Here is a 16,628-nt window from a genome sequence, read left to right on the forward strand (position 1 = left end):
GGGGGCATAGCTGAATCCAGAGTCTTTTAAATCCTGGATAATATATCATGGAGTCCTACTCAAAAGAATGTAAGAGCAAGTAAGATTGTAGGGAGAAATAAGAACTGGCATATACCAGCAAGGTTGTGACCAGAGGGCTCTAAACACAAGCATCACTATTTTAAACTGGGCTCTGATTCAAATGAGAAGCCTATGGGGATCCCTAAGCTGTAATATAGTATAAGAATAATATAGAAGGTCTGGAATAGTCCAGATGTCTGTGTTCTGAACTGTGATCAGGGGATAAATATTAGAATTCAGAACACTTATAGATGAGAGGGTCTAGATGTGAAATATCCATGGCAGTCTCCTCTGTCTGGTTCCTAGAAGTTTGCTCAGTATAAATATTTGCTGCAACATGACAAAACTATCACCAGTCAAATCTTGCAGCCAAGGTTGAAAGTGAAGGAAGAAGATGTCATTTGGGAGTCCCAAAAATGAGAACGGCACCATAGAATATGGGAAACTTGATCAGGCTGAGATGTGGCAGTCTCCTATCTTGCAGTAGACTTATGAGTGGCTGCCTTTTCACTTTGGTGAGGTACTTATAGCATGAAGGGGATGTGCACCTTACTGGGATAAAAAGACATCATGACGTGCCACAGAAAGGTGCTTCATGATATCTTCCAACTTCAATCAGCTTTTTCTATAGATTGAAGAGATTTCGGTCCAGCACATGTGCAGAAAACTCCTTCAAATACTGGAAGTGCCACTCAGATGTTAAGGTAGCCTTGGAGCAATGTTGAAATATAAATGGCATGGCTGCTTTACTTTTAGAAAGGGACTATATATAATACAGTGTCAAGGGGATGTTTGAAAGATTTTTTCACATGCGGGTGGGACGGAAGTCTGTATAGAGCAGGTGGTTTATTTGTAGTGGGTGGTATTTCAGAGAGTGCTGTTAATGTGTTGGAATTAATTCTATGCTTTTAGGTTCTTTTCATTATTTTGAATTCTTTTACAGAGTTAGAGTTTTATCTCGTGACCTTCAGAGTGACAACGCCTTCAAGGCCACAATTCTATGTTCATAAAATAAATTGCCGAGGATTGTAACTTTTTCTCCCTGCTGACTTTTTCCAGTGAATGGAGAGCTTGTTCTCATTGTTGATTATTGAAAAAAGAGTTATTTATGCCAGAAACTTTAAAATGCCATTAATTCTTTATTAGGTTGTCAAATTTGGAGGAAAATGTCTTTGTAATGAATGTTGCAGAGATATAGGCAGGATATTGGAAACCTTTCAGTTGTACATCTCCTGCAAAAGGCAGGGGATTCTTTTTCTGCACCATATGTGTCTATAGAAAATGTATAATATTTAATATATGTTTATCTTGGAGTTTTGATTTCTTGTGAATCATTCAAGTCACTAGATACATAAGACAGCCTAACTTCATTATATTCACTGTATTTATAATGCATTTTACAATTGCATATACCATTCATACCTTTGTGGGATTTGATTTATATTATTCCTATATATCAGATGTGTAACCTAAACTCCCTGAATTTCAAAGCATACTAAAGTGGGAGGGGGACCCTATAGGTTCAGAAAATGAGAAGGGTGCAGGCATTGAGTTCAAAGTCCTGATCAACAATTGCATATTCTTTGGTTTCATGTGAAAATGTCACATAGAAGAAGCAGAAGAAGACAAATGATGTTTGACAGAAAAACTTTGTGGTTTTGGAGAAAAAAGCCTTTGGATTTGGCCAATATCCTTACTTGGCAGATGAAGGAAGTTAAGTGGGAATCTGGGATTGGGGGTGGGAGTGGAGTTGGAGTAAGATATATAGAAATGGTTGAAATGGTGACTCTTGGACACTAAAGTTTCATAGGCAGAAAATCTATGGAAGTAGCCAGAAGCTATGGATATGGTGGTGTAGCCAGAAATCACAATGGATATGGTGGGAAGATAATAGGTATGAAGGACTAAAGGGTATTAAGACTATAGGTATACACCAATTTTTCCAAAATCTGTGTTGCTCAAGCAAGATTCAGGTCAAGCAGGAGATCCTTTAAGCATATTCCATCCATGAACAATTCAGTGACCTATTTAGGTAGACCAAGGACTCAATTTAGATCCCCAAAAGGGTTTACAGAAATTGCCAAGAGTTTGTCATCTAAATTGCAGTGCTTTCCATTTAGATGGCCTGCATAAAGATGCAGTAGCGAGTGAGAAGACCAGGGTTTGGAAGATTTTTTTTCTATTCTAAGATTTTATCTCTTCATTCATGACATATATATTCTTCTTCAAGATTTGCATAATACTCCATCTTTCACTTTGCTGTCACAACTACATACTTGTAAAATAGATTAGTAGATTCTGAGAGACATTGACAATCCCAGGATCACCCAGTGAGCTCCATGGCAAAGTATAGATTTGAACTTGTATCTCCCTGTCCTAACCCAGCAGTCTAATAATCACAGACTACACTTTTAGTTGCTTATTTATTCTGGCCTCTACTATATGTTGCCAAAAGGACATTTCCAATTCTATTTCTTCTGTTTTCCATTTTCTGTTTGGCTAACTTTAAAGTAGAAGTTTTGGACTGAATGGATGTAATTTGGCTTGTCTTTAGTTCATTTACCACATTCTGGCAAGTAAAGAGCAGTCAAATGAGTATAAATACATACATGCAAGTAATTAAATCAGTGCAGTCTCTTTATGACTTAATCAATAGTTCTTACCATTTGGTTTCAGAAACCTCCTAAATGAAATTAAATGCTTATCATCTGAATGAACTCCTTTGGGTGGCTGCTTTATATTATTGATTGATTACAGTGTATGCATATGTTTGTATGTTAGTTTAAGCCTGAACCTGCTCAAAGGTAAACATAAGTTTTTATGTTTTGCTCTTTTTAAGATTTGCTCTCATAGGCTGCTCCAAAATGCACTCAGAATTTAACATTAAGGTTTTATTTTCCTGTTGTAAATTAAATAAAAGGTAAATTTTCTGTTTAACTTCAGATGTTTAGAGAATAAAATGAATTGTAAACTAACAAACTCTGAAAATTACAGCTTAAGGAGATTTATGAAATGTTCATAGTTTCTAACAGACAGAAAGACAGACAAGACATTCCTGCTTTTGTGGCATAGTATTTACCTCCCTTCTGCATTAAATGTGAATAACTGGAAATGATCAGAAAAAGTTTTAATGGGGAAAAGCAAGAAAGATTTTCTTCTGCTGGCTGCTTATTGAAACTCTCCAATTTGTTGGATTTACAATGGAAAAGAAAAAGTTGTTTTAACTTTACCTTTTAACTATATAACTATACAGAACTATATACTAAACAAGAAGGAATGACAGTCATAAGCAAGTTGTATTGGAAAAGATTAATACTTAAAGCAAAAAAAAAGTAAATCATCACAGTAATATGTTTTGTCCGGCCGTATATCTTATTTGCAACCTCATTGCAAGCAAATCTCAATCCTCACTGTTGGACAATATTTGACAAATAGCTTGTTAGATTGAATCAAATTATTTGTATTTCAGGTTTATATATCAATTTCCCCAGACTTCCAGTGCTTTGCCATTTATGTGAAATCTCAGTTTCATTCCATGACAGATAATTCCATATTATCTGAGTTCTATAAAAGTGGAAGCCTCATTGTTTAAGTTGTAACATCTATGTATCGACTTACCGTCTTAATGGAATTGTGTACTCTATTTATACCCTTGATCTTTGCCAAGGAATTAGAGTAGATCCCAAGAGTTCTAGAAGCAATCATCCTACGTTTAAATTGCAAAGAAGGCTAAATATTAAAAAGTATGCTATAGTTTCCTTATATCTCATTCCTCTTTCATAGACTTCCCCAAACTTTTCAAAAATTACCCTTTTTATCTGGTGATCAATTTATTATTAATTGCACAAGACTTCTTTTGCCCTATGTAACTGATTTCTATCAGTCCAATCAACGTAACTCCGAACATAAATGTGATGTTCCATTTCCTAATTTGAAAACAATGCTGTAATGCAGGTGACTTGAAAATTGGGATTTAGTTAACAGCCTGTTGATCTGCAAGCCACAAAAGAATTCCATGCACTTGCCCAGACCTGTGGTATTTCTGTACAGGTTGGTGCTGTAATGAGCTATAAACACATACCTAAACTGGGCTGCTGGCACAAAGATGTCAGTTTTATGAAACCCCCTTTTGAGTGTTGACCAACATTTGCTAAAGGGCATCCATATAAAGCTCTGGAACATGAACACAGTGAAATTTTCTATCAAGTAAGCATGCTTAGAAACAATTTTAATACTATCATCAAGAGGGAAATGTTGTTCCGCTTTCTTTTTCGTTAAAAAAAAAAGCTTCTTAGGACAGCTGATCAAGTATCCCTGCAGTTTCCTACAACACAGAATATTGTGATGTTGTCTTAATCAGAATGTGAAAGTGTAGCCTTTTTGCAGGATGAGGATGAACCTCTGCATTTCAGGTTTCAATTCCCTTTCATGTTTCTTCTCCAAGTATGTGTGGGGATTCCAGGTCTTCCTTGTTTGATGTTTCCTTTGAACTATCAGTACCACTGTTCATGCTTACCTAGCAAACTAGGATTGTTTCTGCTTTTAAGAGAAAGTGAAAAAACATAATTTGCACCTTAGGATGAAATATCTTTCTACAACTTATCTGTAACTGGAGAGAAAGCTGTGGGGGGGGGGGTGGAATGAAGGGAGTAAGACAAACTACACCCCCTCAACACCTTGTTCTCATAGTGCCAAACCTTGATTTACAGAAACTTTCTTACTGAAAATACAAAAAAAAAAAAAAAACTCAGGAAAAATGCTATGACTCCCTCTGCTAAAAAGAAAATCTTTGGACATATTAGAAGTAGAGAAGCATAATATGCTTCTTTATTTCTACTAAATAAGAGTCCAAAGCTCAGCATGGATAGTATCAACCTATTATAGAGATAAACCATTTTAAAGACATCTGTTCTTTTGGACTGTCTTGCATTTTGTTCTACCTAACCTCTGAGATGCATTTAGCATGATGTGTGGGATCCAGCTTAACCATTAACCTGGCTGAATGTTAGAGAAATCTTCAAACTGTTAATTCCCATTGCTTCCATATGTAATTCAATCTCCTTTTTCCCTGTACTGTAATAGTTGCCCCTTTCTGGGCAAGCAGAGGCATATTTTCAGATGACTCAGTTGCTGTTGGTGGAACAATTAAACTGTATTATGGTGAGCTAAGTTTCAAATCATGTGAGAGATTCTGCTCCTTAATCTACTACTGCCAAGCTGGAGGATAATAAGTACTTCAGCTCATTTTGATTATGCGTAAACTGACCTGTCACCAGCCTAAAAGTATCAGCATGATATTTAGCTTCTGTTAAGTGAACCATAATTCTTCAAAACTCCTTTCCAGTTGAAGATGAAGAACAAATTCTTCTTGGTAACAAGGATATGTTGGGAGATTTTTAAAAGCCAGATGTTTTAATTGGATTCCACTTTGTATTTCCTTAAAGTAACCAGATCCTCTGACCTGGTTTGTATAGAATTCTATCAGAACAAAATGAGTGGTTTCTTCCCTAACAACCCAGAATCATAAATAAAACCCACACTCTGACATATTATTGTGGCTTATTATGAGAAGAGATAGCATCAGATTCTGTTTTATGAAGAGAATTTTCATGGATTGCTTCATTTTCCTGGGTGATAGGAAGATACACAGGAGCACTGGGATTCTGATTTGTTCCTGATATTGTTACTTTCTGTGACATCCCAACCACTCTCGAAGAATGATTATACTTTGTATGATTGTAGGAACATATTTGAGATTAAAACTAGTGTTGTAGTACTGTATTTAAGGCTGAATGTGAGGCTGCCCTTAAATACACTCAAAAACTACAGCTGATCCAGAATGTAAAGGTAGAGGTAGTGATGGGCATGTCAGAAGTCACATAGATGTCCCTCCTGTTTTGTGAATTGCAATGATTCATTGGGCTTCTGGATGCGACTCAGGGTGCTGCTTATCACCTATAGAGCCTTCATGGCACAGGGACTGACTACTTGTGGAGTCACCTGTCTCTGTGTGTTTGGGCCCATCTGATGAGGTTAGCTGGAGTGAACACACTCTGATTCCTATCCATTCAGCAACTTCACTGTGCAGGGCCCAGGAAGTGTGCTTTCTTGGTGGTTCCCATCCTCTGGAATGATGTCCCCCTGGAGATCATACTTTTTACACCTTAAATTGTTTTGTTTTTTAAAAAAATTGGTTTAAAAAGTAGTTCTCACAGGCCTTAGCGCCAGGATAGTGGCTGAGCTCCTTCAGGATTTTTTGGTATCCTTTTCGTCTTTCTCTATTAGGGTTTGGTTATATTCCCTTTTCTTTGATGTATCAGTTTTCTTTTTGATTATTTTTAAATTGTAAGTTGCCCATACAGTCAGGCAGACTCAAAATTGAAATAAATAATTAACTTAATGTGATACAGTGGTGAAAACGTTGGATATGGATTGGAATCAGGTCCACCCTCAGCCTTGGGCAACCCACTCTCTCTCAGCCCAACCTACATCACGGGGTTGGTGTAGAGACACCTAAGAGGGAGAAATATATATGCCACCATGAGCTCCTGATTAAAGGTAGATTATAAATCTAACAAATAAATAGACACACTCACATTTTCGAAATTAATTTGTTCTTACTATGAAAGGTACTCTGTACCTTTCCTTACAAAATCTCAAACTATAGGTAATGGTATGTAAGAAAGACCTTGGGAGACAAGGCCAAAGAGATGCTGCCTAGGCAACGGTCAGATAAGAGACAGCATAGCTTCCAGCTGGGTAAAAGTTGAAGGAAGAAGCTCAGAAGAGACATTCCCTAATTTCTCAAGCTATAAAGAGATAGTAGGAGATTTGTATTTCCAGACTTGCAACATGGATACCAGCCTTACCAGGTAGAGCAGACAGGGAAACAGGACCAGATGAACTAATTCTGTTTAATTATATAATTACATTCTGTAGCGGTGTACTCAGTTGAGCCATGGTGGTTAGAATGCAGTATTGCAGGCTAACTCTGCCCACAGCCAGCAGTTCAGTTCTGACTGGCTCAAGGTTGACTCAGCCTTCCATCCTTCTGAGGTCAGTAAAACAAGGAGCCAAGTTGTTGGGGGCAATATGCTGACATTTGTAAATTGCTCAGAGAGTGCTGTAAAGCACTATGGAGTGGTATATAAGTCTTAAGTGCTATTGCTATTGCTACAGTAATAGAATGTTGCAAATCTGAAAGTGCATATCTCCTGGCATCTCCTTTACTGCCTGAGAAACGGGGGACAGTCCTTTCTGAGCCTCTTGCTGCACCCTCCATCCAGCAGCAGACTATCCTGTGTCTGACCTTTCCTTAGGGAGCATCCCTTTGCCCCAGCTCCCAAGGTCTTTCTCACATATCATTACAGTAGAGGAGAGATAACAGCTTTATAAAGCACAGCAAAAGCAAAAACCAATGTAAGCAAACAAATCAGCAGATGAAGAGATGAATGGTTGAAGTAGCAGCAATAAAATATAAAGTCCTAAAAAACAACAATGTGTAGCATACTTTATGCTATGAGTGAGACAGAATACATATGTACAGTGGATGTTTTAGTATTTGTACATTAAATATATGTCTGTACATTGATATGAATATTTTGCATATCATGCTACATGGCATAAATAAAATGGAAAAGCAGACTGGTGATAATTTGAATAGCATAAGAAAACAAGAGAATCCTAATCTGAGTACAAGTTTAGTCTGGAACAAACTGTTAATCTGCCCCGTTATTCATTTATATGAGATGGGACCAGCTGCTTACACATTTTTTTTCCTTTTCTCTTATGTCATCCCAACTGGGTCCTCCCTGAAAAACCTTTTCCCCCTTTAACTGGGTCTTGGGATTAATTTCTTGAGAGCCTCTGTGGTTTTTTATGCTGTCACCTTGCCCCCAATTTCATTTTTAGTTGAAGTTTCTTTCACAATGCATTTGAGAAACAGGACAAAAGTAAGGGTGAAATGAAACCATTCCAGAAATATTTAGTAATGTAATTCTCACCAATAGTAGTAGAGTAATTGTAGCGTGAAATGTTATTTAAAAATAGACATTCCTGGTATTACGCTCAGTATTTCTCTGGTATTTGGGTTAAATTATAAGCAGCTCAAAAAGGAAGCTTTGTGTGCTTCTAAATTGTTCATGGACTCCCTTGTAATTTGCTCTAATTAATTCAAGCATCCGAGGACAAAAGGAAGGACTGGATTGAAACTCATCTTTCTTCTAGCTGCAAAACTATACGCTTTTCAAAATTCTACATGTTATCTTTTATGCCTCTTTTATTTTTATTTTTTTTAAATCTATTCCAGAGGAGGTACAATTCACATTGTTACCAATGGGAATGAATACTTTTTAAAAAAACAAACCCTAATTTTATTAGCTAGAGGACGTAGATTTAGGGCAAATAGCCTCAGAATAATGTTCTGTCCCTTGTGCCCCAGTCTTAAGGGCTCCTGAAAAAGGGGGGCACTAGGACTCTTTTGAGAAGCAACTTAAATTCAGCCCTTGAGTGGGCTGACCTGATATTTTTTGGCATTTTTTTTTTTTAGTTTTGGAGATTTAAGAGGCAGCATGGAAGCCTTAAGCCTTGAAGAAGCTTTACAAAGCATTCTTTAATGCTTTCCTTGCTATGTTGTATAGCATTGGTTCCTCCAGTTTTTCGCTATTAGAATAACCCTTCATGGTGAATTAGCAATAGCAATAACATATGCTGCCCCATAGAATTCTAAGGCAGGTCTTATAGTCAAAGCAAGTGGAGAACAGGATGAAGCTCTTGGGAGTAAGGGCAGTTCAATGCAAGGAAGCCATAAGAGATGAGTAATAACTCAGTTGGGCAGTCAACATTTTTATTCGGAACCAAAAAATTATAACTTACATTGCAAAATCCATCTATTTAAAGAGGGATGATACTGATGAGGGTAGCTTTGCATGACATGCTTACCTATGCTTAAAGAAAACATAATATACTGAATTAACCTAATCATCTTGGTTCACAAAACAGATAGAACCAAAATGTAACCATATAAACCAGGCTTGCTCAAGTTGCTGGGCAAAAGCAAGGTCAGCTACTATGTGGTTCAGAGGATTGCGTGAAGCCAGCCTCTGTGGCATGGAATGCCAATAAGAAGCTAAACAAACTGGATCTCAAAACAAATGATCTTCTGGAATTATGACCAAGACAGCTTGCTTTATGACCATAACATTTCTTAATGACTGCCAATAAAAGTGTAAAATCAGGTTGGTCATGCAGGTGACTTCCTTCCTTCCTTCCTTCCTTCCTTCCTTCCTTCCTTCCTTCCTTCCTTCCTTCCTTCCTTCCTTCCTTCCTTCCTTCCTGGCAGGTGAGTGATATTGACTTCCAGATATTGCATGGATGGGGGAGGCTTATACTCCCACCAGATTACCCATTGACTTATGGTATTTGGCAAAACCAGCCCATAGTAAACAAGTGATTTGCTTAACGAACATGGTGCTTTCTGAATGACCAAGGCAGCTGCTTTACGACCATGACATTTGCTTAATGACTGCCACTAAAAGTGTAAAATTGGGTCAGCCTTGTGGGTGACCCACTTTACGACCATCTATAATGAGCAGATTCCATTATGGTTGTAAGTTAAGGACTACCCATACTGCTTAATTACCAGTAGTCCTTGCTAATGTGGTGAAGGCTGGTATCTATTTCAACTCAGAAGTAACATCAGTGAATTCAGTGGAGGCGATCCCAAATAAGTGGTGTTCTGTATCATGTTTCTCAACTTAGCAGGTTTAAGAATTCTGAGAATTGAAGTGCACACATTTTAAACGTGCCCCAGTTGACAAAGGCAGAACTATATAATTGTGGTTCCTAGCAAGCTTTTTCTGCTCTTCTCTAGCTCTTTGGTTCTGCTTGCAATTTAAACAGAAGATTAGAATGAATTCTGCTGATCAGTCCATCTGCTTTTCTCACAAAGAAAGCCCAGTAAGATGATGACAATTGAAAACCCTAAAATTAGTTTCTGCTTGAATTCTAACTCAGAAAACTTTATTGTGTTTATGTGTGTGGGTGTTTTAATTGATATTTTTTTGAATTGTAAAGTGGAGGGGTTTTTTTTGGGTCTCAAATAATCTTTTGCATGAGGAAATCTCTCTGCTTTACTTCTGGGTTAGTTTTGTGTTGAGATTCATACCAATCTGTCACATGCCTCTATGGTTTCTTTGCTTGGCTTTACATGGGGATTGTGCTGGTAAGTAGCAAATCCATTCATTTCTTGCCAGGCTCATTTTGAGAGAAAACAAACCCAGATAGCCTTGACCTATAACCCTTCGTTTAACAACTGGTTTGGGTGGCATTGCGGTCCTCACATTTAAAACCTGTAGGGCATCCCTGCTGTCACACAATCATAATTGGGGGGGGACATGCTTGGCAATTTGCATATATTTGCAACAGTTGCAGTGTTCTTGTGATGGAATGTAGTTGTGGGAGGAAAGGGCTCTTTTCCAGAGCGCAAAGAGACAGTAGAGCTTTGCAATGCCTGATATGCAGGAAGAGAGCAAAGACAGACCCCTCTCCAGCAGTTCATGGAGTATATTTACTGAACAGTTATGCAGATAATCGCTTGCGAGATTTTTGTCCATAAGCAAACAGCAATAAAGAAACTGCTCAGAATAACTCCACTTGTCATTCTTGGGACTTGACAGTAGTAGGGTTACACAATCACCATTTGTAACCTTCCCAAGGGGCTTCCGACAAGCCAGCATGGGAGGCTGGATTCACTTAATGATTTGCTTTAATGATTGTTGCAAAACAGATCATAAAATTGGGTGCAGTGCAGGTAAAGATTGCATTGCTTGGCAATGCTTCCAACATTGGTTGTAAATCAAAGACCATTCAAGTAGGAGTGAAAAAAAAAAATCTCACTGGAGTTCTGATCCTGGCTGGTCAGCCTTGAGGCACCAAATTACCTTAGATAAATGGTTTGCCTTCTTCTGCCTCTCTATTACAATCCTGTCATTTGACTGTAAATACAGTGATATGCATCTGATAATGCATAAGTTTATAACTCTTGGTGTTTTCTGCTGAAGGAAAATAGCCATCTTGTAATTATGCCTTTGTTTGGACTTGTCTTCCACTGTTGCATACTTCCCATGAAATGAGATTGGCAATCTGTGTTCCTATTATTGATAACAAAACCATGTGTATTTTACCCCCCCCCCCAAAAAAGTAACAAAATCAAGGAAGTTCCATGAAACTTGTGTAGTAGAGAAGATAGAGTTCTGGACTTGGGCTCAAATTCCTGCCAGCTGCAAAGCTTTGCGTTTTTTTTTCTTTATTCCAACCAGGATGCCGTGACCCTGAAAACTCACAACTAATTCATGCATTCAGCCAGTTTGGTTTTTAAGCCAGATCCAGTGGTTTTGCCTAGTACACAAAATGGTGTTCAATAAACCAAAGTAAAACAATCTGTAACTTAACATAATTTTTAAACCCAGCCTCATTCTTCCATTCCAAAACCACAAGGGCTTGTGTAGACACTGCTCAGTGATTTTCTTTTGGGGCACTATCATTTGGATACTCTTCAAAAGCCTTCAAAATATCTGGGAAATTCTTATTCTGTGAAAGCACCCAGGATTTCTGTTTCAGTGAACGGTGGTGATTTGAAATGTTTCTTCATGATAATGCCACGACTGTTACAACCTGGAGAAGTAAAGCTTGTTGGAGCGTTAGTGCTGTCTAGTGGCCGATGCTTGCCTGCCTCTGTTTCATAGATTGTATAGGATTCCTGATTTTGGATTTTATAACGAGATCAAAGCTGTTTTTCAATCGAATTTCTAGATACCAAGTTATGTTCATCTTATAATAAGAAATTACTCACTCAAAAATGTAGTCAAATATTCCAGTATCATTGCAATACATCTTTGTGTTTTATCTTGTTAGTCATATAAATATGCAGGGCAGGGGTTTGTGGGATTGTGCTTTTGTTGTGGCAAAATACACACACACACACAGAACCAGGCTAATTTGGCTGGTATCTCAATGATATCGTTTTCTAATGCAATATAATGTATAGTATCTAAACTGCAGTATTAAAAATGTTTGGCAGAGTAAAATTGGGTTTGGTTTGTATTTTTGTGTTTTTATTTGTGAACTGTCCAGAATTAATTGGATTTGGGCAGTATCTAAATTGAATCAAAAAAATGAATTGGAGAGTATGTTTTTTCAAAAACTGACCCTTTGTATGATTTGCAAGTAATAGCACTCTAGAAAGTGACTATGACTAGTAAAAAAAACTAAATAAAAACTTAACTCTCATGTTTCTAATAATTCTCTCCATTTATCATATTAAAATTATAACTTTCAGGACTCTGGGGTCACACCTAAAGTTTTGGCAACCTTAAGTTATGAATCTCTATGTTGGGTTATATCAACTAAGCCAAAAGCTTGCAAAACTAAGTCCCTCAACAACCATTTTAAAAAGTGGGTTATTTTAAAAGTTACCTGATTAATTGGCAACACTTTTCTTTAAAAAGTGAAACATTTTAATTGCTCCAATTGAGTTACTGATGAGTGGTGTAAAGCTATTCATGTCAACTCAAAAATAAATCCCATTAATTTTAATGAAGTTTCTTCTAAGTAATTCAAAAGATTGTTAAGTTTGAAGGTGATAGGAAAAGGACATTTATGAAAAGTAATACTTTTGGTTAGAAATTGAAATTGATTAGTGTACTTTATGCATGTAGAGTTTACTTTTTATAGACCTTTCCTTTGGTTTTTGCATACGCAAAGAAGCATTTCAGTCGTAGAAGATCACAGGATCACCTTACAATATTAGCAGAAATTGTAAAAATGCATAAACAGTATTGTAAAGGCAGATTCTTTTTGTTTCCCTTATAATCAAAGACATAAGCAAGTCAATCTTCCTAACCTCTTTGTAGATAATACATTGCTCACCCAAGAAAATCCTTTGATGTTTACCAGATGCTTCTCAGTTTAGCTGGTATCAAAATGCCCAGTTTTGCTTTTAATTTCTGATGGTACTGTCTGAAAGTGACCTCAGTAGAGAGAAGACTAAGAGGAGATTAAGGTACAGGTTCTCCAAAATTAGGAGATGGTATTGTTCAAACCCTTTCAATATTGCCATGTAGATATGCCATTAAAAATATTTTTTGGGTCAGGGTGAAATAGTCATCCTTGCCTACTTAATACAAAATGCAATGCCCACATAGTTTAGCCGTAAGTATCACCTTCAATATTCCTTTTACTTATACAGAACAGAACAGCCCTATCAATACTTAAAACTCACTGAGAAAAAAAATATATGTTCAGGTACTCTCGGTTTCATTCTGTTCTGTCCCTTGTTCACAGGTACCAGTATTATCTTCAAGTAAAAAAAGATGTTATTGATGGACGATTGCGATCTTCATTTGAACAAGGGATAAGGTTGGCGGCACTGGGCGTTCAAGCCACATTGGCAGCTCAAGGTACAGGAGCACATGTGCCCATTCTTTCCCCATCTTATTTATTTATTTAACTATAGCAATACATTCCTATTAAACTGGAGATGGCAACTCCTTAGGGAAAACATTGACACTGATCTGCATTCTTAAAAGCTTAATACTGTATATTTTGGAAACATTAGTGGCATTAAGTGGCAATAATTCCTGAAATAAATGAGTCATCCATTTGAATGAACCATTTTCTCTTTTTACTGAAGAGGAAGTTTTTAGGATTCTTGCAAGAAACTGAGAATGAAGATCATAATTAAGGTGTATTATAGTTTGAGAATATCCTAACATAGCATGCAAATACGTAATTATTTTTGTACTAATGCCATAAGTTGGATACTCATCCAAATTTATTAGTGAACTACACTAGAAAAAGGTTAGTGGATCAGGGTTAGAAATAAATAGGATGGGGCTTGAATTCATGATTCATGTCTTTTTCCTCCACTGCAGCATTAGAAAGTGAGTTAAAAAGAAGACAAGTCATGTATCTCTTTAGCTATGCAATCTTCTGTTCTGCTTCTACCATTTTTCATACATTTTGCATGTAATCAGTGGATTTCTGCAAATGTGTTTAAGCAATGGATTTTACAAATATACCAAGTTTCCTACCACGTTTATAAAGCTCAGGCTTGCAAACTCCCTTCACCCTTTTAGCACACTAGAGGAAGACTAATTAAAGTTACCCAGAAATCAAACTGAGAAAGCTATAGATTGTTTAAAATGTGTTTAAGAGGAATAAATTAAGAAAAAGGCAGTTTCTGCTTCTGGCTTCTTCTCACTAACCAGAATTTAAACTAATTTGTTGCCTTTAAACATTGTAGTCATAAAGGAATGTTTAGTATAAAATAGGAGAGGATGTTTGTATCTTTAAAATTAGCTAAAGCTTTATCACAGATGAAATCATTGTTCCATGTATCAATTAAATGAGGCATGTGCTTTCTCAAATCATATTTGTAAAATCTTGATTATGGATTGAAATGAAATAAGTCTTTATTATCAGAATGATATGAGCATTCATAAATCCATATACTCACATTTTTAATTTTATGCTATTGTTCTTGACTGATACACAGAGAATTCCTAAAAGCTTTTCTTTAGTACTCTATCATTTTTGTTGTTTGTATACATATCACCTTAGTGTATTCAACAAGTTTATATTTATTGGTTATAAAAATGTATATTTATGATGTGAAACAAAACGAAATACCATGCAATAATAATGTCAAATTTCCCTTATGGGTCTACAGGAATATTTTGTTTGGAATAATTCATAAGGGGAATTTCCAGTACTGAAAATCTTTTTGGCAGACTTTACTCAAATAAAATAAAAAGAAAGCTCCTGGGCATTTTGCCCCTCTGTCTTAAGCATGAAACTGTTTAAAAAGAGATAAATGGAGAACCTTTCATAAAAATATTGTAAAAGTATATTTTTAAGAATAAGTACTTTAAGAAGTATTTTCACTCTTTTTCTCCAATTCTGAAACTTACAAAAGCAAAGGAAATCTTTGACAGGAATGTCTGTAAGGAACGTCCTTGAGTGAATCAGGCAAACAATACACCAGGCACGCTCCAGGATCCAACAAAGTTTATTTCACGTTGCAGGAAACAAAGTTTACCCTGGGGGAGGCTCCAAGCCCGCGCACTATATGCCGTCCCGGGCTACACCCATAGCACACACCCTCATCAAGCCTTATAAGGAAACCCCGCCTATAATCCACCCATCCACCCCACCCTGTGTTAACCTCCACCGTAGCAAGCCCCATGAAACAAATCCTCAGTCAGTCAGTCCCACAGCAGCAAGCCCCGTGAAACAAGTCCGGTTCCCACGCCCTAACTGATATTAGATCCTGTCAGACCCAGCGTCAATGCATAGCTCCTGCCCGCAACCCCCATTCCGTTTTGGCTTTCACGTGATGTCGTCACATGCACATTCAGCTGGCTGCACGCGGATCACGCCGGCGGTGTGGGTGCCGTTCCGCCGGAACCGCTAGGACGCGTTCGCCGTCGGCGCAGGCTGGAGGCTGCAGCCGGCCAGGTTGGCAGCGGCCAGGGTGGTAGTGTGCTGGGTCTGACATTCGGCTTCCCCTCACCACAACTCCCCCTGAAACAAAGGTAATAGATGAGTCACCGCGTGTACCTTTTGGCCAGATACACCAATCAACCGTCCTCTTGCCCCCGCCGCGCTCCGTGTTGTACCCTTTTGTGATACCTTTTAACTAGCTCGGGGGCGGATACATCCCCACTCAATACCCAGGAGGCTTCAGACAAAGGATACCCCTTCCACACGACCAGGTAGTATAGTCTATTACCCCGTAGTCGCGAGTCAACTATGTCCTCTATTTCGTACCGTCCTGGGGTGACAGGGCCTGGGGGTTGTCCATGGGATGTCCTCCCCACCGGCTTCAATAAACTTACGTGAAATGTCGGATGCATTTTTCCTAGAAGCTTTGGTAATTCGAGCCTCACTGTTACCGGATTGATGATTTGTGCTATGCGAAAGGGCCCGATATATTTTGGTGCCAGTTTCTTGCAGGGGACCTGCAACTTAACATATTTGGTTGATAAGTATACTTTATCCCCCACACGGAATTGGACCGGTTGTCGACGTCTCTTGTCGGCGTGGTACTTAGCCACCTGTGTCGCCTGGTCTAATGCCTGCCTTACATTACGCCACACCTGGCCTGCTCGAGCAAACCACCCCTCTGATCGGTGTAGAGGGGGGTCTGGTGACACACAATCGGGTAAGGGGACCACATCATACCCATAAACAACCTGAAATGGGGTTAGACCGGTACTGTTATGCACTGCATTATTATATGCCAGTTCAGCAAATGGAACATAGTCCACCCAATCCAGCTGTTGATACGATACATAACAGCGCAGGTACCGTTCAATGGCTGCATTTGCCCGTTCCGCCGCCCCGTTGGTACAGGGGTGGTATGCCGAGCTCAATCCTTGTGTGGTTCCAATACTGGCTAGGAAACCTCGCCAGAAGCGGGCTGTAAACTGCACACCACGATCTGAAATAACTCGACGGGGTGCCCCATGTAGTCTGTAAATATGTTGTACAAACAATTTCGTCAGGCG

At 38.2% G+C, this 16,628-nt stretch overlaps 1 protein-coding gene across 1 annotated transcript in view; it reads left to right on the top strand.

The window, feature by feature from the left end:
* Positions 1 to 13,401: 13,401 nt before the first annotated feature.
* The window catches only part of PTPN14 (protein tyrosine phosphatase non-receptor type 14), a gene marked incomplete at its 5' end in the record, with an annotated part of 51,424 nt that continues 48,197 nt past the window's right edge, over positions 13,402 to 16,628 (top strand). Inside the window, one exon of the mRNA XM_039358033.1 lies at positions 13,402 to 13,517. Within this exon, the coding sequence (XP_039213967.1) occupies positions 13,402 to 13,517 (116 nt within the window). The remainder of the gene's footprint in view (positions 13,518 to 16,628) is intronic.

Source organism: Crotalus tigris, unplaced genomic scaffold (assembly GCF_016545835.1).
Source record: "Crotalus tigris isolate CLP2741 ecotype Arizona unplaced genomic scaffold, ASM1654583v1 scf7180000018974.730210, whole genome shotgun sequence".
NCBI classification, from domain to species: domain Eukaryota; kingdom Metazoa; phylum Chordata; class Lepidosauria; order Squamata; family Viperidae; genus Crotalus; species Crotalus tigris.